This window comes from Falco biarmicus, chromosome 3 (genome assembly GCF_023638135.1).
Source record: "Falco biarmicus isolate bFalBia1 chromosome 3, bFalBia1.pri, whole genome shotgun sequence".
Classification (NCBI taxonomy): Eukaryota; Metazoa; Chordata; class Aves; order Falconiformes; family Falconidae; genus Falco; species Falco biarmicus.
The window spans coordinates 36,297,465-36,319,034 of NC_079290.1; the positions used below are offsets into that span (position 1 = coordinate 36,297,465).

The 21,570-nt window shown below is 36.4% G+C and overlaps 1 protein-coding gene across 10 annotated transcripts in view; it reads left to right on the forward strand.

Moving 5' to 3' along the window:
* SNX16 (sorting nexin 16) overlaps positions 1 to 19,214 on the forward strand; it is a 28,206-nt gene extending 8,992 nt beyond the window's left edge. For 8 of the 10 annotated variants that reach the window (XM_056331361.1, XM_056331363.1, XM_056331359.1 and 5 more), the window contains 6 exons: positions 424 to 510; positions 5,587 to 5,735; positions 11,324 to 11,393; positions 15,668 to 15,804; positions 17,297 to 17,413; positions 17,683 to 19,214. In XM_056331361.1, the coding sequence (XP_056187336.1) occupies positions 424 to 510; positions 5,587 to 5,735; positions 11,324 to 11,393; positions 15,668 to 15,804; positions 17,297 to 17,413; positions 17,683 to 17,788 (666 nt within the window). In that variant the 3' untranslated portion in view covers positions 17,789 to 19,214. Of the gene's footprint in view, positions 1 to 423; positions 511 to 5,586; positions 5,736 to 11,323; positions 11,394 to 15,667; positions 15,805 to 17,296; positions 17,419 to 17,682 lie in introns of those variants that run through there. The other 2 variants (XR_008820712.1, XM_056331367.1) reach the window with 2 other exon arrangements.
* Positions 19,215 to 21,570: the final 2,356 nt, after the last annotated feature.

Sequence of the window (21,570 nt, forward strand, 5' to 3'; positions counted from 1 at the left end):
ATAGCACTCAGTACCTGATTATTACAGTCATCTTAAAAGTAAGATTAGCTTCAAGGATTAATGAGTAAAACTATAATTCAGCAAAGGTTAAAGTAGATCACTAAAACATACTTGATTTACCCCATTGATAGCTGAGGCTTGTTTCTCTGTGGAAGAAATCTGGATGCAGTTGCACAAGCCCTTTCTTAGAGACCTAAAATAGTTAAATATACTTAAGAATTATAGAAACTCCTTCCTTAAATTCTGAAATTAATTTATACTGTTTGTACTGAAATTAAGTTCGTGGTGTTGGGGTTTTTTAAATCCAATTAAAGAGTCTCATTTTATCCACAGGTTTTGTAGCATTAAGAAATAAAGGATAACTTCAGCCTTCAGCCAATACAATGTGAAGTTCTGTACCTTTTTTCCTGTTTTTCCACACAGGTGTACAAAATACTGGTAAAAAGAAGTCCAGAGGAAAGTTGGGTGGTTTTCAGACGGTACACTGACTTCTCCAGGCTTAACGACAAGGTGAGAATTAAACATCGTTAAATTCTCAGCTAACTTGCCTCTCTTCTTTCATGTTTCATTTTCTTTGTCTCACATTTTGGTCACCCTTTTTTCTTGCCATTTTTTACTGCATATAGAACGCATACTGTATTAATGATTGAAAAACATACAATTCCTCATTTTTCCTAAGATGCATGAAATAACTAATGTAAAGATGGTATTTCTTCATCTGAAATTGTTGGTGTGCTTCATACTTTATTCCTAAACTATGTGATAAAGGTAATACAACTATTAAACAGTTGTATCCCCTGCATGGAAGTAGAAATAGGGGCCTGTATTCTCTTGCAGGAATGATCCAATAATTTTTCAGTCCTTTTCAGTGCAATAATCTCTGCTTTTTTCATGATAAAACTGAAGTTTCATGAACATAAGTAGTTCTTTGTATGCTGGTCAGTCAGTAGTTTTCAGTGTTTTCAAAGGTAATTGTGAAATATTTCAGCTCTTTAAAGCTGAAGACAGATATGATAGGTAAATAGGAGTTCTGAGTCAGCAACTTCGTATTTTTAGAACACTTGAAAGAAAAAAAAACATTTGTACAAGTTGTGGGTTTTTTTTTAATTGGTAAATAGTGTTTGGCTATCGCATTCAGCATTATATCTATAGAATCATTGAACTAGAAAAGCAGAAGTACACTTTTCTTTGTCCTACTGTCAAGTCCTAAGAATAATCTTTCATTGCAAGTTTAACGCGTTTTCTGCTATTATGTTCATTCATGTTCAGGCTTGTAACATTTTAACACTCCCTTTTTTACCTATAGTAAGGGGCTTTTTGTATATCTTTTCTTCTCCTTGGATCAACGTGCCTAGTCAATAAAAACATAATTCTGATTTAGTTTTGATTATGGACACGAACTTACACATTTCTGTGGGTTCTTGGCTTGACCTATTTGGATGTCTTTTAGGCTATCTTTAAAAGATCAATGCAGTCTAAACTGATACATATTGTTGAATGTGAATTACTTTAGAGATTTCTTTCTGAAGAAATTTCTGCCTTTAATTCAGTTTATCCTAAATTAAGGAATGCCTTGATATTGGTGAAAGCCTGACTTCTTTTGAAATGTTTGTGTTCTGGGAGTTTCAACTCCAATTTCAGAAGTCAAGTCATGTAACAGTTTGTATTTTGGTCAGCTATGTCAGATACAGGTCAAGAACTGGTTTACATACATTGACTTTCAGTGTGGTTATCAGTAGTCTGAAAAATTAAAATGCCACAGGTATTCATTTTAGAATAGATGTTTAGATTTTACAAGTGAAGTCCTTAATCTTTGCAGTCAAATCTTAGACAAAAATGTTTGGCTTCTCACACTATTCATGGGTATTAGGATTTCTGTTTCAAAGGAAGAACTTTATTATTGCCTTGTGTTGCTTACTGAAGCTTTTTCATCTTTCAGTATACATCTAAACCTTTAATATGTTGCTGTTCTATAATTCTCTAGAAGTTTTAGAATTATGGTATGTTTCAGTTCCTGGAACTGGCATTTCTGTATCATAAAAAGCATAATGTCTTGCAAACTGAAGATTAAATGGTTAAATGTGCCATCAGTGGTTAAAAAGATGCAGTGCAACACTGGCAATTCCTTGTTCTCTAATGGCAAATGCAGACGTGAAGTTGTATGCATGTGTACTGTCAGGATTTTCTGTATCTCCTAGAATTCCACTATGAACAAGAGAATTATACTATCTTATAAATCCTTTCCCCCACCGTCCTTCTTGAAGTTGGTGGCAATTACTCATTCCCTGAAACAGTACTTGAAACTTGGCATTAAATGCCAACTGAATTGAATAATTGATCACTACATGTATAAGTTCGAGGTATTAACAGAGAGGGGAATGGCTTTTCAGGAAGACCAGGTAAAGGCAAAAGAGCAGTATGTTTTGTATATGTCAGGTACATACTTATTCACAAGTCCAAACTGAGAGTTGGATTTTGGCAGTGGCTAAAAATGAAGAAAATGTGAAAATAAGAACAGTGTCCCTATAGGGACATGCTTAGACAAAATCAGGACTAGATGAATTAATGCAGCTCAGTTAACTAACAGAAGCAGCTAGTGAACTTTTTAATAGCACTCTTTATTTGCCCTGATCTCTCAAAAAAAAAACCCCGACAAAAAACAGAAAAACAAGCCACAAAACAGATGACCAGAGTATCTTAGAAAGTGTTTTGTTCTTCAGCTGGTTTCTGAAATACTTCAGTAAGGAACAGCTAATAAAACAGAAATGAGTGGGAGTAAAAGAGCTCAAAACCATTAACTTAGCTTTAACGAATGAAACTAATAAGTGCAGCAGCAGGTTAAGACTTGAACAGATTTCAAGTGTGAACAATATGTTTTTTGTCGAAGCCATCTACTTTGCAGGCAATGAAAAGGTTATGAAAACTCCACACCTACTGAAAGAAGACAAATAGATGATGATGGCAAAGTAATCCAAAGTAAAGGAAGAATGAGATAATGCCAGTATAGGTACACAAGAAGCCACATAATGATCTAAGTCAAAAGTAATTTTTTTAAAAAAAAAGAGATAAGCACAAGGAGAGCAGTACAGTCTTTGAAAGACTTAACGCAGAAGTGCTGAGATGCACGATGAACTGTCACAGGATGCTAAAAGCGATAGGTTAAGTTTTATATAATTCATTAGAGATGGAAGTAAGGGAAGGAGGCAGTAAAATAACTCAGTTACTTGAGAGCAAACTGTAAGAAGCACATAGCGAATGTTACAGCAAAGACTGAAATACTGTCTTGCTGTAATGTTAACAAGAAATTTTATTTTATTGGATGTTAGAACATGACAGAGCTTGAGGGGTTAAGAGCAAAGGCTAAAGTAAAGACATTTGGCTAGATGCATGGTTTTCTGTAAGAAAGCCTAGTGGATTGGAGAAGTATGTGAAGAATGCTCTTTGGTCCCATAAATGGTGGGAAAAGAACTTTGTAAAGTTTATTACTGTGCTGGTATTGATATTATGCAAATAATGATTTCATTATCTTAAAGGCCAGTCTTAAGAACCAAGAAGTTACCCATTTCTCCCTGAGCATGTGCCTCATGTGATATGCATAGTGTATCATTTGATGATGTAGGGGAGAGACATCTAAAAAAGATGCTGGATCTAAGCAGGCAATCACAGCCAGCATAACTTCTCTGACCCACAGTTTTCCTGCTGTGTCTGAGGAGTGTTCAGGAAAGAGTGCCCTAGGACTGTGCTGTTGAAAATTACTCTGCTGACAGCAGCTAGCTTTCTCATACTGTCTTCATCCACAAAAGGAGTAATCTGTGGGTAGGCATACTCTTTCCTTAGAAATAAATTACATGGTCTGCATTACCAGACAAGTGAAATTACCATTAAGCAGAAATCTGTGTGGTTGAAGAGCTTTCCCAGCAATGGTTGTCTGCAGTCCTCTCTACATCTAACACAGGAACGCATTTTTTTATCTTCTCTGGGTTCAGTTTTATTCAGTATTTTATTAACTTAAGAGGGGTTGTGAAGCATAGAGGATGCTAACATATATGGTATTAATAATAGCTTGGTAAGAAGATGAAGGAACTTTGCATGACCAAAGATAAACTTAAAAATTACCAAGAAGAGTCTAATATCAAGATGAAATTTAGGAGGAGGAAAACATATGCTTAAATAATTAAATGCAGAAATAGAGCAAGGCTTTAATAATAAAGCATTCTATAAATAAGAAACTAATAGTTATCATGGGCTTTTGGAATATACAATACTTGTGATGTGAAAAAAGCACCTTTCTTGTCCTGTGAAATGGCACTTAGATGAGAAAGGATGATCCACTAACATGGTTCTCCCTTTAAACTGTTTAGAGAGATTCTAGCTGAAATAGTTTGTGGTTTTAACTTCTTAAAAACTTAATCTGTTGAAAGAGCAATCTGTTATCATTTTTCATGAGTCCAGAAGGAGTAGTTAAATAAGTAAAGTTATTGTCAGAAGGCTTAAATCAAGATACCCTCTGAAGAATTACCTTGTAGCTAGGTAAACACTGAGTGCTAAATTGTTTTCAAGGCAGATTCTGGAATCCCTGTCACTGGAAAATTCATACAACTATTAGGTGTGTGCAGTATATCCCTGACAGAAGTTGACTTAATCCTGTCTTCAGGAAAAGAATAAATGATTCTTGTGGCAGTTGGAGGAACATTAGATTTTGTAAATTTCCTGTTGGTTGTAAATCCTCTTCCAAGATTTCTTTGTGTCAAGCATCCCTTCCAATAAAACACATCTAAAAATTGGGGTTTATGAAAGTGTTAATTTTTTTTATATTCATGCATATTAGATAAATTAATTGGCATCCTTGGACAGATCCATCATTATAGAATTTTATGCTTCCATCCACTTGCATATTTAATTTATGAATTCAAAGAAAAACTGTAGGTATTTCTGATGTTGAGTATACCCTATTACTATTTAAGTGACTTAAAAAAGCAATTTTGCATGTTGGTACTAGGGTTTGGGCCGCATTCAAATGTATGTTGAAATTTTAATATTCTGGGTGTACAAGGGAGCTACTCTTTACTAGAAGTATCTCATGCATGTGTTGTAATTCATTCTGCTAGCCCCCCCCAAAAAAGATGAGTTGCAGAGTTGTAGGTCTGTAATGGGCTTTTGCATATTTTTTTTTAAGTTTATTTAGTACTTGCTATCCCTGAGTGCTTTAGAAGAAACTCCACTGAAATGCTTACTTATCTGATACATTTTACTTACATAAAATTTTCTTGGATTTACTGATTGAAAGGCATTAAATAGCAGACTCTGAGATGTTAAATAACAAAGTAAGATTCTACATTTCCTGTTTTATGTGGTAAATTTGAGAGGTTATTTGATTGTGTGAGGTATCACAGCAAATGACAGAAATGTGCCCACAATTTATGCTATAGTGTGATTGTATTTATGTTTGAGACTTACCTTGTGCTTGAAGTTAACAATAGACAGAAAGATCCTGTAATTCTGAGTACAGTCAGTGCCTGTGTCAAATTCAGTATTTCATAAAGACATTTTCCCCTTGGTTTTCTTTGGCTTTGATTTCTATTTCAGCTAAAAGATATGTTTCCAGGCTTTCGGTTGGCTCTTCCCCCAAAGCGCTGGTTCAAGGATAATTACAATCCTGACTTCTTGGAAGATCGACAGTTGGGACTACAGGCATTCCTCCAGAACCTAGTAGCTCACAAAGATATTGCTAACTGGTATGTGATTCAACTTTGGTTGTGGATTTGGATTTTTTTTTTTTGTCTAAATTCCTCATATAGGTGCCTAGACTCAGACAGTATATCTTTGAGCAATTCAGTAAGGAATTTAGTAACATCAGTTTTGTGCGTTTGGTCATTATGTGAATTATTTAATATCTTATTAAATTAATCCTGTCCGAACCTAAGCAAAAAAAAACATGGGGGGGGGGTGTGTGTGTGTGCAGTATTTTTAATTGTATATGGTTAACTACTAACTGAAAGCTGTAATATTTAAAATGTTAGCCTAATCCCATGTTTACTCCTAAAACATTACTTCTGTGTGCTGAATGTGGAATTGCTACATTGTTAATTTATATTGAGATTAAATGTTAGGCTTTCATAATGCAAAGTACCTACACTATTATACGACTAGTTCTTAAAATGTGTATTAAACTGAACGTTTTTAATTTATACAACGTGATAGTAATAGAAGTACCTTTACAGACTGCTTTACATAAGTAAATGTTAACCACAAATCAAAACAGTTTAAGAGTCTAAAAAAAACAAGTGCAGAAGTCTAGTTGAACATTTTCTTTTTTCATACAAAGTTTAAGGTTCTTCCAAAACTGGAAGATAAGCACAACACAATTTTGGCAAATGAAATCTAAAATCGTTTTAATATAGCCCAAAAGAGAATTTGAGTAAGAAAGTTGCAGTGGCAGAGCATTTGCAACACCAGAAATAAAAAAAGTTGAGGTTGCTGTATCAGAGATTCTTTGAGGAATGATTCTGAGGAACTGTCTTCATCTAAAACTTCATTAAAAACAAAGAGTAAGGAAATCTCTAGAGAAAACAGCATTCCCTTACGAATTTTAGAGGAAGTAAAATGTGAAATTGCTGAGCTGTGGTGTGAGACTATATAATGCTCGTAGCTGCTTTTTAGTAGAATGGCTATTACTACATTTGGCACGCTTTTATAAGGCATTTGACTGTTGCATCTGAAAGCTAGAGACCAGTAAGTCAGTCTGACTTTTGGTACTGCTTGTAATAAAAAAGAACCAAAGTGATAAACAGGTAAATAAAAATAATACTTGGAAAAGCAATAATGTCTTTTGCAGAGGGAAATGTATCTAACGAGTAGTTATGAAGGAGCTTGTATAAAATGGTTGAAAGGCAAGGGGAAAAGGATTGATGAAAATCTCGGGGTATTATACATGGCATGCTGGATCACAGTTTACAGGCACTGTTGTTCAGAATATCTGGAAATTATCTGGAGAAGGGAATGAACAATGAAATTATGAAGTATTGTAGAGGGATCCTGAGGCACCAAGTGACACTCATTTTCATGTCATGAAGTGCAAATTGACAGCAAGTATGTACATACAGAATCATAAACTCAATTGTGTTTTACAACCTGGAAAATAACTATTGGTATTGATACAGTTTTCTGAATCAGTTCAGTATTCAGCAATAGTCAAAAAGTTGCATAAAAACTGCTGAAGAGGAACTGGGGGGAGGGGGGAAGTTTTTGCTGTGGGAATCTGAATTGCATTTCCACATAGTCCAGTGCTAAAACATAGCATTTAGTTTCAAAAGAGGGTCTGCTAGAGGTACAGGGAAAAAAGCAAGAACAGATGGAACTACAGACAAACATCCCTGCAAGAATGCTGTCTTAGGAAAGGGCTGGCTAAACAAGGCATATGAAATCATCAAGGGTATAGGGAAGGTAAGGAATGTTAATGTCTTGGATGATTCATAGTCATCTCTCAGTATGTCACACTGAGTTGCGAAGCTTTGCTGTGAGATATCAGAGACAGAAAGCTTAAATAGAAAAAGAAATTGGGATCAACCTGGGAGTTTCTGTCAGTGGCAATTAAACATGATTATATGCGTGAGCTATGTGGCTGATAAGTTTAAGAACTTCCTGTTTGTTAAATTACATAATAATAGGTGTGCCAAAAAAAAGGAATTATCCTCTCAATGTCTGTCTGCAGCAGCATAACATAAGTGACTGGTCTGCTTGAATAGAATAAAATCACAGAATGGTCTGGTTGGAAGGGACCTCTGGAAATCACCCAGTCCAACCCCCTGGCTGCTAAAGCAGGTTCACCTGAGCAGGTTGCACCTAGAGCATCCTGGCGGGTTTTGAATGTCTCCAGAGGAGACTCCACAGCCTCTCTGGGCAGCCTGTGCCAGTGCTGTCACCCTCCAAGTAAAGAAGTTCTTTCTCATATTCAGATGGAATAACAGCACACAAAGGCTTTATGCTTCATGTTGTTGCAGCTAGTTTGGTGTCTCAGCTAGCTTGTTTGTATCTTGATGGTGGTCCATATTGGACAAAATGGTGTTTGTCATAATTTAAGGCAAAAAGTTCCAAAACATAACTTTTAGACTGTATCACTTACGAAATGGAAAAAGGCATTTAAATGTTTGTGGAATCAGTTTGTATTTTGGTTAATGAACAGATAGTTAATTGAAACGTGGTTTTGAGGAAAACTGACCTTGGCTGTGTAAGACTCTACATGAAGATTAAGATTTTTAATAGACTTTATAACCTATTGTTACAGCTTATGTTCTACTGTTTGGATCTATGGAAGGTCTGGATACCTTGGGAAGAGATTAGAACTAGGGAAACTTGATCTGTCTGATTTCTTTATTAGTATTTTTTTTACCTACTTATCAAAGAATAAGTTACCATTAATGAAAAATAATATTTGCACCTTATATGAGCGGTGGTGAGCATCTGACTCTGCTTCCTCCTTAAAAGTGCACAATTTACTTCTACAGTTTTGCAATTAAGTCAAATTGCTTGGGTAGCACCAAAACCAGATGAGCCTTTGAAGTCTCTTTTATTTCTCTTTATGCACTATATTATCATTGAGACATACTGACAGTAGGAAATTTGCCCTTCAGGGATAGGAGACCTCATTTGGTACACCTACTTTTTAATAAAACTGGATTCACAAAGTAGTTTGAAGATAAAATGTAGGATGGTATGCAGGTGACTAAATTTAGAGTTTGTGTTCTATGGATTTCTTATATTTTGCCTTCTATTAAAGATTCAGTGAAAGATCAGATTGAAATCCACCCACAGAGTTTAATGTGTTCAAGAAAATTTCATACAATTCACAGAGCGGGAGAAAGAAGTTTTACCTGCTAAACAGAAGTGTAATTTGGCTTTATCTAGATGACACAGCTCTCCTCTGCCTCCACCCTGTGTAAGAAGCTTGAAAGGGAGGAACTCGGTCAGCTGTTGAGTCTTGTCAGGGATCCCCTGTGCCACACTGGCCCTTGCTGCCCTTTGTAGTGCTGGTGTGAGCTGGCATCGCTGCCTCCCTTAAGGAGGATGCCAGGTAGCACAGGAGTAAAGAAAGAAGCCACGTACAGCAATCTGTCATGTGATGTACAAGAATTCTGTGAAACTTTTAAAGCAGAATTTTCTCCTGTTTGTAAATGAAAGGAAGAGGTGCAACCCCAGGAGGGGAGAGCAGGGTCAGAGCAGACAGTACAGCTAGGCTGCAATTGAATGTTTGTGCCATCAGGTGTGTATTTTAAATAATGAAACAATGTTTTCGGTGACCTGTGGCTTTTAAGTTTCTTGATCTCTTTATGGAAAATAGTGAATCTACAACTTCCAATTTCAGAAGTTTTGAAAACTGTAGAAAAAGACAGTTTTCTGTCAGCAGCTGTAGGAAACCAAAGAAAATGTGTTTGATCTGATGTAAGTTGATGATATATGTAGATTTGATATTTTTGCAGAGTTATTTTTCTGGATATTTTGTTTTTTTCTCACAAGCATTACTGCATGTTATGACATTTCAATGTTACTCTTTCATAACACAATAAAATTACTCGCAAAACTTAGAAGTTAAATACTTTTAAAATGTTTGAACTGAGCTGTGTGAATTAGGGTGAAGATATTGAAGAAAATGGTAAGCAAAATTTTTTCCACATAATGAATTCTTCTGCATTAGGCATACGTGAGTTCCTTCAGCATCTTTATGAAAAGAACAATTCAGCCATTAAGGAATGGACTTGAGCATCATGTTGGAAAAAGGTCGTTTCGGACATTAAACTATTTGGAAAGGAAAAAACCAACCCTGCTGCTCTCCTTGAAATGTATTTTATATGCCTGAATACCATGTCCCTTGGTTTGAGGTTATGTTTTCTAATCATTGAACTAATGACTTGTTACCATCTATCATTTTTTGTGCCAATTGGAGCGGTGATCTTGGTTTCTGTAGCAGAATTTTTTTATTTTTTCTAAAAGTACATGGAGGAATTGGTTTTAGTAGTACAGGTTTAGGCTATGGCTTGCACAGATTGACTAATGTGAGACGGTGGAGAGGGCAACAAAGTAAAGGTTTAATATATTTTAGATAAATATTGTCCAGAGCTTTTCTAAAACTAAAAGTGATGGTATAATCAATGGTTAGTGTTTGCACAAGAAATTTCTCTTCTGGTTTTGCTTGCCAAACCTGAAACTGTTTGATTAGGTTTGTAGTTGGGTAAAAGTTTCCTTTCTTGTGTTTGTACTTTGCATCTGCCTCAAACACAGAAAATGAGCAGAAGGCAGAAAATTCCTTCCTTTTACTCTTACCTTCCCATGGGACTTAGAAGAGGGAAGGAATTAGTCTGGATTTACATCTTCTGGTTTTGTGCATTGATTGCAGTAGGAGATGATTTAAAGATTTATAGTACGAAGTGCAAGCACAGAATGGCTAGTAAGTTACTACTTGCTAATTGGTTGCGAATACAGTATTCTGACTGGAGGTTATTTACAGAAGAATGACTACAACAGAGCAGGAAAGTATTAGAAAGGTGGCTGAAGTGACATGTTTGGAGATGTTGAAGAGTTCTGTGAAAAGTAATCTAAACTTGGAAGATAGAATGAGCAAGATGCTCAAAATCCTCTATAGTAAAGCACAGGATTACACGTACTTCTTTCTTCTGGACTGTGCAAAACAATGCACAAGGGAGATGACAGTTTTACACAATTTTTAAATGTGTTTAGAGATAGCGATGTAGTATATCCATGCCCTGTTAACCTTGTCACTTCTTATTCTAACTTATTCCTCCATATATAAAAATATCTACTGTATGTATAAAAGTTAGAAATTGTGTATATATCAATGAATTATGATCTTAGCAACATGGAGACACATAAGCATGTTTCAGTACCCATGCTTAGCTCCACTATTATTTCCTGAAGGGACCTGCATATGGATTTTAGCAACATACTTTTTCATCCATCTTTTAATATTTATTTTTCACTAAGAGAATTTTTCAAACTTCTTCAATACCAAAGTGATAAACTTGCTTGTCAGTTGTCATGTAGTGACGAATTCTATGAAGATTTGAAAAAAATCATGTTCTGAATTGGCTTAACTCTCTGTACTTGCACAGCTTCTGAAATCATATGTTAAATACTGTCTCTGGTTAAGCCATACAACTGAGACAATATTGTAAATGTTATTTTGAATACTTGAGAGTAAATTGGAGGGTAGATGTTTGTGTCCGTTAAAGAAATACTGTGCATGTACAATCATATTTGCATTGTTACTTTTTTGTACTTCAAGTAATTAGCTCTCTTTTATTTGCTAAAGCCTTGCAGTGAGAGAATTTCTTTGTCTGGATGATCCTCCGGGTCCTTTTGACAGTCTAGAAGAGAGCAGGGTAAGTGCTACATAATATGACAAAAGCAGAAGGCAGTAGTTAGAATATTATAAAATCTGCTGAACAGTGTGGAATGAAAGACTTTTATTTCTGTTCTTTCACAAAAACTTGCAAATGGATGTATTTCTAAAACTGATACAGTCTGATTATTGGCACACACTGATAATCTGACCAGTGTACTTCATCCCAAGGTATAATCTCTTCCTTTTTGCCTTTTATGACCAGTGGATGAAACTTGTCTTTAAGTCAACTGTTGAATATAAGGAGAACTTTTTGTAGATTTACATTCAACACATTGTGACCTTAGACTTCAAGTCTTGCAGTAAAATGTTTCTTGCTATGAAATGTAACAACAGGGATAATTCTGACCACCAGAATAGTGTTCTTGCAGATAACTGTTGTGAGTAGTGGTGTAAAAGAGCCTTTCAACATGCATTTGAGTACATTGAGCAAACAATACTGGATGCTGCAGCCTGTTTTATTAGAAATAGGTTTCACTGGCATGCAGAGGTGTATCAAGTGTGACTAGAACAGGTGGTCTTAGTTTTCTTGCTTTAGAATAACTGTATTTTGGAATTGCACATATATTGTTAATACTGTAGAAATCACGAACGTTAAGTGATGTTCCTTCAAATAAATTCAGTTACCAGTTTTGTGTGTAAGTGAGAGTACCTTGGCTCTTGCTATATTACTATGTACATCTGAAGGATTTGATATGTTTCTTGTGTCATAAACTCATATTTGATTTCTATACAATCACTTTTCATTATAGCTATTTAAGTTGATGAAAATTACCAAGAACTACAGGAATTATTTGGTCAGATAATTAATAAAGAAGTTTAAGTGCTGCCTTCATTGAGGTTTTGATCATGTGTACTGCAGTGGAGTCTCAGGGTTATTCTTCCGCCATAGGAATTCAGGCAAACTATTAAAATAGCTGTGCTGTTGTAGTTTGATCTATTAACCATTTTTGTAAAGTTGTTTGAGAAAGCTGTCGTAAGATTCTGGTCTCCAAGGGATACTCCACCTTATTACAGAGTGGTTGAAGTTGGAAGGGACCTCTTGAGATAATCTAGTCCAACTCTCCTGCTCGAGCAAAGTCAGCTACTGCATGTTGCCCAGGACCATGTCCAGTCAGGTGCTGAATATTCTACAGAGGAGACTTCACAACCTCTCTGTGCAACACGCTCCAGTCTTTGATCACTATCACGGAAAAAAAAAAGTTACCTTGTGTGTTCAGATTGAATTTCCTGTTTTTTAATTTGTACCCTGTTGTCTTTTGTCCTGTCAATGAGCATCACTAAGAAGAGTCTGGCTCCCTCTTCTTTCCTTCCCATCAGGTGTTTATACCCATTGATGAGATCCCCCCTGAGCCTTCTCTTCTCCAGACTGAGGAGTCCCAGCTCTCTCCTCCTCTTACCACATGAAAGATGCTCAATAATAATTGATTACAAACTTCAATTATGATGTTTGAATTGTGAAACCTGGGGTGCTGGTGGACAGCGAACTGGAGATCAGCCAGCTCCCTCAGCACTCAGAGGTGCGATGTGTCAGGCCTCATGGACTTACGTATGTCCAATTTGTTTAAATATTCCCTGACCTGGTTGTTTTCCACTGAGGGTAAATTTATCTTGCCCTTTCTTGTCTTTCCCTCTGGTTGCAGAGGTCTGGTATTCCTGAAGGCTGGGCTTACCAGTCAAGACAAGGCAAAGATGGGATCGAGTACCTTAATGTTTTCAGTGTGATTTGTCACATGCTGTCGATTTGGCAGCAGGTCCATGGTTTCCCTAGTTTTCCTTTTATTGATACGTAGAATCTTTGTAGAATCTTTTCTTGTTTCCTTTCACATGCCTTGGCAGACTCAGTTCCATTGGCCTTCACTTTCTTAGCACTGTTCCTGTAAGATCAGACAGCAGAGCTATACTTGGTCACCTCTCCTTGCTCCCACCACTAGTACACTTGCTTTTTATGTCTGAGTTGGGTTAGGAGTCCCTTGCCTATCCATACAGGCCTCCTGCAACCTTTGTTTGACTTCCTACTTGTTGAGCTGACCTGTTACTGAGCTTGAAGGTGATGATCCTTGATTATCAGCTAGCTCTCCTGGACTGCTCTTGTCTCCAAGGTGGTTTCCTATGGATTCTTTCTTCTAATCAGGTTTCTGAAGAGGTTGAAGTCTGCTCACCTGAAATCAGTGATGGTGGTCCTGGTTTTTGCCCTGCTCCTGCCTGTTAGGATCCTGAACTCCTGCGTATCAGACAGCATGTATATCCATCCCTCACACTCTTTTTTTTTCCAAAACAATGCCTAACTGTAGGACAAGCACTATGGTTCACACTTATTCCTGGAGATCATTTTTGAAGGGATCTCAAAAATCACTTCTGTTTTGCTTTACTGTTGTCATACAAAGCATTGCAAAAAAAAATAATCTTGTTACCATTTTCCTAATAATGGAAAATATGGATATCTTCTGTTGTTCTACATCTATTATTCCAGTTCAAGAAAGACTTGCCGAAACATATTTATCTTTTTGGGGAGGGGTACAGGTACCTCCCTCATTAGAAATCAATTCAGCCATATAGAAAACTAATCACAGAAATGTAGGCAAAATATTCACTAAAGCAATCTGGTTGGGTTTTATTTTTGTCACATCCTTGGTAATTATTTCCACAGGTCCTTTCCCAGACATATGTGTTTCATGATCCACTGAAGAAGGAATCAAAGCTGTCTTCCAGCTGGCCTAGTTTTGTTGCCTTTCCAGAAGTTAGAGGAAAAATTGGTCCCGCCTGAGTATTAGAATTGTACCACACTCCAGGTGTCCAGCTCTTCAAGGAGCAAGATACCTCATTACACACAATTCCCTGATAGGTCTTTCTCAACTCCAGTTCACCTTTCTGCTGTTACTGCATCGTTCAGAAATGTTTATGTTTTCTTGGCTGTGAACAGTGACTTCCTTTCCTTGGGCAGCTGATACACAGATTGCATTAAGAAATGACTTTTTCCAAAAGGCTTTGTTCATTTTTCATGTAGAACAATGAAACAGTTTGCACCACCTGTGGAATAATTTTAGTTAATCTCTGAAGAGGAAAATGTGCATGTGCATAAATCTAAAGATAGGAGTAATATAACCTAATTATGTTCTTAAGAAAATGATGGGCAATTTTCAGTTAGGGCACCAGCAACCCTGAACAGTTTTACAAAATACACTAGAATTCACTTAACTGACTTGGATGAAACAGGATGACTGCTTAACCAGAATCACCAAAGAGGATGAATTCCATGCCATGTGTTCTCAGCTCTGGTAGATGTGAATAAATGTGGCTTAACTTATGATTGGTCTTCGTTGGCTGTCAGCTAAGATAAATTTGCTATCTGAATCGGTAAAAGAAATTAAAACTCAGTGCAAGAGAGACTTTAAGCAAGGGTCCCTATGTGTGGGTTTCTTATTTAGTGAGAATATGTGAATTATTAAATCGGAATTGCACATTACTGTTGGTAGACTTGCTCTTTTCCAGTAATAGAAAAGCAGGCTCTGTGCCAAAGCTTCTATCACTTCCTGCATTTGGTGGATGTTGCATTATACATTGGCTCTTCACTTTTACGTTTTGAGATTATTTGCTGTCAGATTCATCAGGGTGTATTATATATACATGTCATGCTCAGCAGAGTAACACAACATACCATGGGTGAGTAGTTAAGTGTTCTTAGTGTTTCATTAAACTTTTTCAAAATGTTTTTGTATTTGTCTCCTCTCATGATTGTTGTATTTTTAACAGCTGTTGGGTACAGAATTCTAAAACTTTTTCTTTATCCTGGGTAAGGGAAGAATACAGACTTTATCCAAATACTCCTAGCATCTTGGGAGTAATTGGAGACTTTGAAATTGACTTCCGAATCATGTGACAACAAAGTTTATATGAGGGGAAAAAGGAAGCAGGGAGTTCAGCTAATGTTCCATATAGGCAAAAAGGTTCAAAGTTAGGGACCGCTCATCAAAGGCAATAAACCTCTTTCGAAAGTCTGTCTTGTTGTGATATCAGTGATGTGATAAAGTATTTGCATGGCAATTTAACGTAATAAATTCATTGTTCAGAGCAAAGTGGCATTGTTTCATTAAGGACAGAACTTTAAAAAGAAAAGTTTACATAGCTCTTTATAGTAATCAATACAAAGGAAAGCAGCTATAATTCTGTTACAGGATGATGTTTCTAAAAGAAAAATCAATAAAGGCAGTTCACTGAAGTTAAATGGAAGCTGTTCTTAAATCTGCCTTTTAGGCTTTCTGTGAAACTCTGGAGGAAACAAATTACCGCCTACAAAAAGAACTGCTTGAAAAACAAAGGGAAGTTGAATCGCTGAAGAAATTGTTAAGTGAAAAGCAACTTCATATAGATGCTGTTGAAAGAAGAATTAGGTATGTAGAAATTTTGTGAGGTTTAGGAGTTTCTTTTCAGGAAAACATTTTCTCTATATAGTTGCAAGCACCAGCTTTAAATGTGTTCTTAGAAAACAATCTTCCCTACGTAATTACACACAGAGCAATATTTTCAGTAGGCTCTTTCTTATGTGCTAGCTAAAAAGCTGTTGTTTAGTACTGATGACTGAGAAACTTCTTGTCCCATCTTTTCCCTCTGAAGTAACTGGGATTATGTTTCCTAATCCTTTAAGTCTTCTGAGGATAAAGCAAAATTTCTATTCTGCTTTTGAAATGTTGGCTATATTAAATGCCCTGCTAGAGATGAGAGCAGTGGAAAAATAGCTCTGAGTTATACAACTCTGTACTCAAAGTTTTGATGAGCACAGTGATCAAGCAATTATATGTCTGTATTAATGTCTTTAATTTTGTACTGAATTGCCTGGAATGCTGCCGCAGATAGCATTTAAATAGCACTGGACATTGTCCATTTAAATCAAAGGGAAAAATGGTGAAGTTTCACAATAAACTTTATGGTGCCTGTCTGCTAAACTTTGTAGCAGGCCCGGAGCAGTTGATGTTGGGCTGTTCGGTGTCCTGCTAAACCTGCTGAGTCAGTCATTGTGGGGTTTTCTTAGCAAAGGAGTGAATTCCCATGGTCTCTTCAGAAGTTATTCTAATACTGCTTGGATTGTTGAGTCTAGTATATCCAGGCAGACTGACAAATCACATCTTTGGACATAAGGTTTAAGTGAACTATATTTGGAAAAGGATTTAAATGGACTTCTTGTGGCTTATTGAAAATGCTTATTTGAATACCATATCCAGTTTGTGAACTTCAGGTGGCAGCTTGATTGATTTAAATTAAACTAAATTGATGTATGTTTTCCACACAGAGCAATACTTTGGAAACAAGTTTTTTTGGTAATTTTACATGACAATATTCTCATTTATAGCCAAGCTAGTTAGACTGCCAATTTGCGTTGCTGTTAAGAAGAAATTACTACCTGTCTCTGTATCATTAATGGGAAAATGTATTGCTCTGAAACTTAATAGCTGACTCTAAATTTACAATGACAAACTTGGGAAACTGTTGAAGAAATCTTTTTATCATCCTGCCTGTCGTCTTTCTGAGTATGTTTGGTTGTAATCCTTCTGCCATTTAGGCAAGATGTGCATGGCTTGGATCATCTGCTTGTAATTTCTTACCTAAAGTCATAATTGCTCCTCTGGGACTTGAACTTTGTAAAGCTACCAAATTGTGGTACAAGGAGAGGATTTAATTTAGTTGGGGAATAAGCAGCTGGAGTAAATAAACTGTTTAAATAGCTATCCAGTGCAAGCCCTGCATCTCTGTAGTAATAAAAGAAATGGGGCATGTAGGAGTGAGATTGATAGGTTCCCAGAAACTGCAAAGTTTAAAATTAGACAGCTCTTCAATGATAAACATTTGCTGTATGGATTGGTGGTACTCTGTTCTTATCTGTTGTAGGGATTTGTCTTTAGGAAAAATGACTCGTCAAATGTCAGGAGAAGAAAGTGAGTGCAGTGGCGAGGTGGAGTCTTCTGCAGTTGAAGCAGACCAGGGTACCCTGGGTGAGGACAGCTGGTAAATACTATTCTTTTACTTATCTTTTTAGTTTTTGTTAAAGTTTGTTTTTCAATATTCGGTCTTGCATAGATTCTGCACAGCTGAGGAATTCAGCATTTTATCACACCTCTGCTGCATAAAGGCCCTCAGGATAGATACTTTTTAGATCCGGAATAAGCAATAAGTTAAACAAGCTTTATAAATGTTTTGTGGATCGCCGTCATAAAATTACTATGGAGGATCATATTAGTTTTCATTTGACAAAGTTTATTGATCTCTTGTTGCAGCTCAGATAAAGAGAATCATGAGACATGCTGGAGTGGCTCTTTGGCTGAAAATTCTGTGCCAGAAATCGAAGTCGCTGAAGTAGCGTATACTGCTGATGAAGAATAATAGATCAATAGCAGCTGTTGTTACCTGGGAAAGGTTCAGGTGTGGGACATACTCTGTGGGTAGGGGCATAGAGTAGCTGTGAAGAATTTACAGCAAAGAGCAAGAATGCACATATTGAATGTTTACATAAATCCTTACAAATTATTAACGTAATAAATATACCCAGTGCTGCTTTGATTTCAGTTTTTATCTAGCCTTTGTATATTTAATATATTAAAGTCTAATAAGGGCTAAAATCAGCTGAAGTTTAGGTAGTGTACAAACACAATTTGGCTGACTTTCGTAGCAGACCGATGAAAGCTTCACATGAAATCGCCAAACGCATCTAGCATGTCATATGTTGCCACTGATGTGACACATTGGATGTGTTCATCTGTTTATTTGTGTTTTCATATTCTTATAGCCATAAATTAATGCTTGTTGAAGTAAAAACGGATTCATCTTACATTTAATAAGAGTGTAGAATGACTTGGTTTTAAATTCTGAAGTTGAAGAATATTTCTCTGGAAATTTTAATGCAATGCAATAGGAAAACTTAGAGTACCAAGAGAAGAGTATTTATGAAAATGGAATTGTAGATGGACATTTTTTTTTAAAAAAAAAAAAGGTCACTTTTGCTGAAGGAACTAATAATGAGACCCCCAAAACACTGTGTATTTTCATCCCAAGATAGCACGCTGTAATACATCTTGTTCAGTAATGCTGCTTTGAAAAACTGGGATACCTTTGCTATATACCCATGTAACAATAAAATTGGTGAGTTTGCCTTTTACTTGGAACACTACCTCTTACCATCTTGCTAATGCATTCATGTTTGTTTAAAAATGTTCCAGATTATATGGAGGTTATTGAAAGACTTGTAAAGAAGCCATATTTTTTTCTGCACAGTTCATAACTAGATTGAATCTAGTTGCAATGTATTTTTGTTTCAATATATTGTACACGTGGGGATGTTGCTCCATATGTTATATAGCCTATTTTTCAAAATGTATTAAGACAGGAGATGCACTTTATAATTAAGATTCCATTGTGCCAAGTTCAGTTGGCTAATTGGTTGAGAAAGGGGAGAGTTGCAGGGAGAGGATTATGCAGTGCCTTTTTGTATTCACTTGTTCATTACTGCAGAATTTTGTTACAGTGCTCTGGGTCAGTTCTGTGGAATCTTTTGATACAGCTTGTTTCTGTTCTTCACTTATTTACTGAAAGTGCCTTGTTTTATTCTGCTTTTCTAATAGGAAGAATGTTGTTTTGTTTTAATTTTTTTTTCCCCCACCCTATACCACCCACAACATTGTTTAATGTTGTCAATATGCAGTGTCTTTGTGCTGGAGTTTTCAAAGGGAGCTTTGTACTTCAGGCTGTGCATACAATGACCTTTATGCAGAACTGTATAAACCTTCCTGGTGAAATAAAACTATGGACAAAACACCTGTCGTCTTTTTTCCATTGTAGGAAAAAAACCCACCCACATTCAATGTCTTACCTAGTAGAAGGATAAAAATACTAATAGAAAGAGACATTTCTTAACTCAGTGATTTCCTGCGCTCAACTTTTGTTCTGAGTTTGGTTTGTCCCAGAAATTGTCTGCATGAAAATGAATGAGAATGCTGTAGCAAGACACCAGAAAACTTACTGTACTTCTGTTGAAGATTAAAGTAAAAAAGGTACTAATCTTTTTTATATATTCTACATAAATAGTCATAGTAGTTGAGTGAACTCAAAGTTTTGATGCCTTACAGAAAACTAACGAAATTCTGTCAGATGTCACCTATTTGAAAGGAAGATTGAACTGTGTGTATTAAAACGGTGTTGGGTTTACAACTGTAAGTGTTTTAAAAATCTTGAAAAGGTGCTTGGGTCATGCATGCTAGGAGTTTCTAAAGTACTTCATGTAAATCTGCAAATCTATTAACTAAAGAAAGCATTAATATAGCTTCCAATTTAGTCATGAGAGGGCAAAGAAATGGAAATTTTGTTGTGCTTTGTCTTTAAGGTTTGTAAGATATTTTGCTGGCCCAAAATGTTTAGCGTCACATTAGACATTTTTGTTTAGGGGGGCCTTGATTTTTAATTAAACTGGACAGAAAAATGTGAATTTGTCCAGCATCCATGTGGTATCACTTAGCCTATGCTATTGGTTAATGAATGGTTACCACCCTTAAGGAACATGCAAAACTGGAGGTGTGCAACCCATGGTGGCCTTGAACATTCTGATCAGGATGGCTACCAAGTCTGTCCCATACTGATATTTATTTTTTTTCTGGTACGCGTGCTTTCATTCTGGCATTATTTTTCACTCATTTCCTTCTGCTTTCACTTGCTGCTGCAGTTTCAGTACAGAAGAAGCCAACTTTCAACTATTTCATTCATGAGAATTTGACAGTGGGGTTCTGTGCTTTTCACAATGAGCAGAGGAATATTCAAACTGGAATTGGAGCAGAGTGAACTAATTGCTAGAATTGCAACCAGTAGCACTTCGTTCTTTTCTGTTGTAGTTAAATCATTCCAAAGGTAATTGTCTTAATAGTTTAGCCACTGATTTACAATGGGTGGTTTTTTTCCAGTACTTTTAGATTGTGATAATTTGTACCCAGCTTAATCTTACTGGGGTTTTGCTTTTTCTTATACTACATCTTAAATTTAATAATCCTGCAGGATTATCCTCCAAAGCACTTGCTCTCTGCCCACACCACTTCTCTGCTTTTGATTTGTATAGTCCTAAATCAATTAAAATGCTGACTAGTACAGAGTCAAGAATGAGTCCCTATAAAACTCCCACTTCATACCTTTCCCACAGTGACGAGCATTAGTTACTGTGAGTATAATAGTCCTATTGAACCAGCTCAAGCAAGGCGGCAAATGCACTGATTTGTGAAACTGCACCTGACAGTTGTAGGAGAGAATGAATAACCTACGCAGTGTGTTTTCGGGTGGGCTGCTCTACTCACCTCTTTGTGTTTAGCTTCTCTTTGTTGCTCTGGAGGGTTTTAGTTGCAGAGAGAAGGGATGTGGAAAGCTCCTGTTCTAGGTGGTGCGTGTCTGTTCCAGACGGTTTTGATTCTGTGCATCTCATTAGACCACTGAGTAGTTTGATTTTTCTCTCTGTGATTTCTGTGATTCCTTTGTTGAAATGTAGCTATGAAGGACTAGCAATTATCCTGCTAGAAATTTTCATTTCTAGTGGAACTGATAACAAATAGAGCTTTTTCTAGGAAGTTTTACCTGGTTTTGTTTGTGGGGGTTTTTTCCACACACAGAGGGAGGAATTCTTAAGAACTGTGCTGTGAAGTTGCTGCTGCTGCAATCAGGTTTTTTTAAGAAATGACAGATAACACGAATAAATAGTCTGAGGTCATGAATCACCAAGGAAGGGACGAATCCTGTAGGAAACACTCTCTTCAAAGAGTACCAGCTCTGGGGGTGTTTATTTCTATCACACCTTTCTGTATTTCAGTTAAATCTCTGTCCTGTAGATCAGTACATTCAGATTGTTAGACAGGTCCAACATTCAAAACTAGATGGGTACTTTTCCTACAAAATACAGGACTTGCTTTAAGAGATGAGAGAGAAAATATATCCTCACATCCATGTTTAGTTGAATATGGAGAACTGATAATGCAGCTGTCTCCAAAAGATGGCTCTTTTAAACAGTTTGTATTCTGGATGAGCAGTCAGTTTACCGACAGTGGAGTGTTTTGTTCTACTTAATAATCTTTAGTGCATTTTTAATGATAGGATCTTAACCTCATAGCCAAAGGAAAAGATGGGAGAGAGCATGGAAA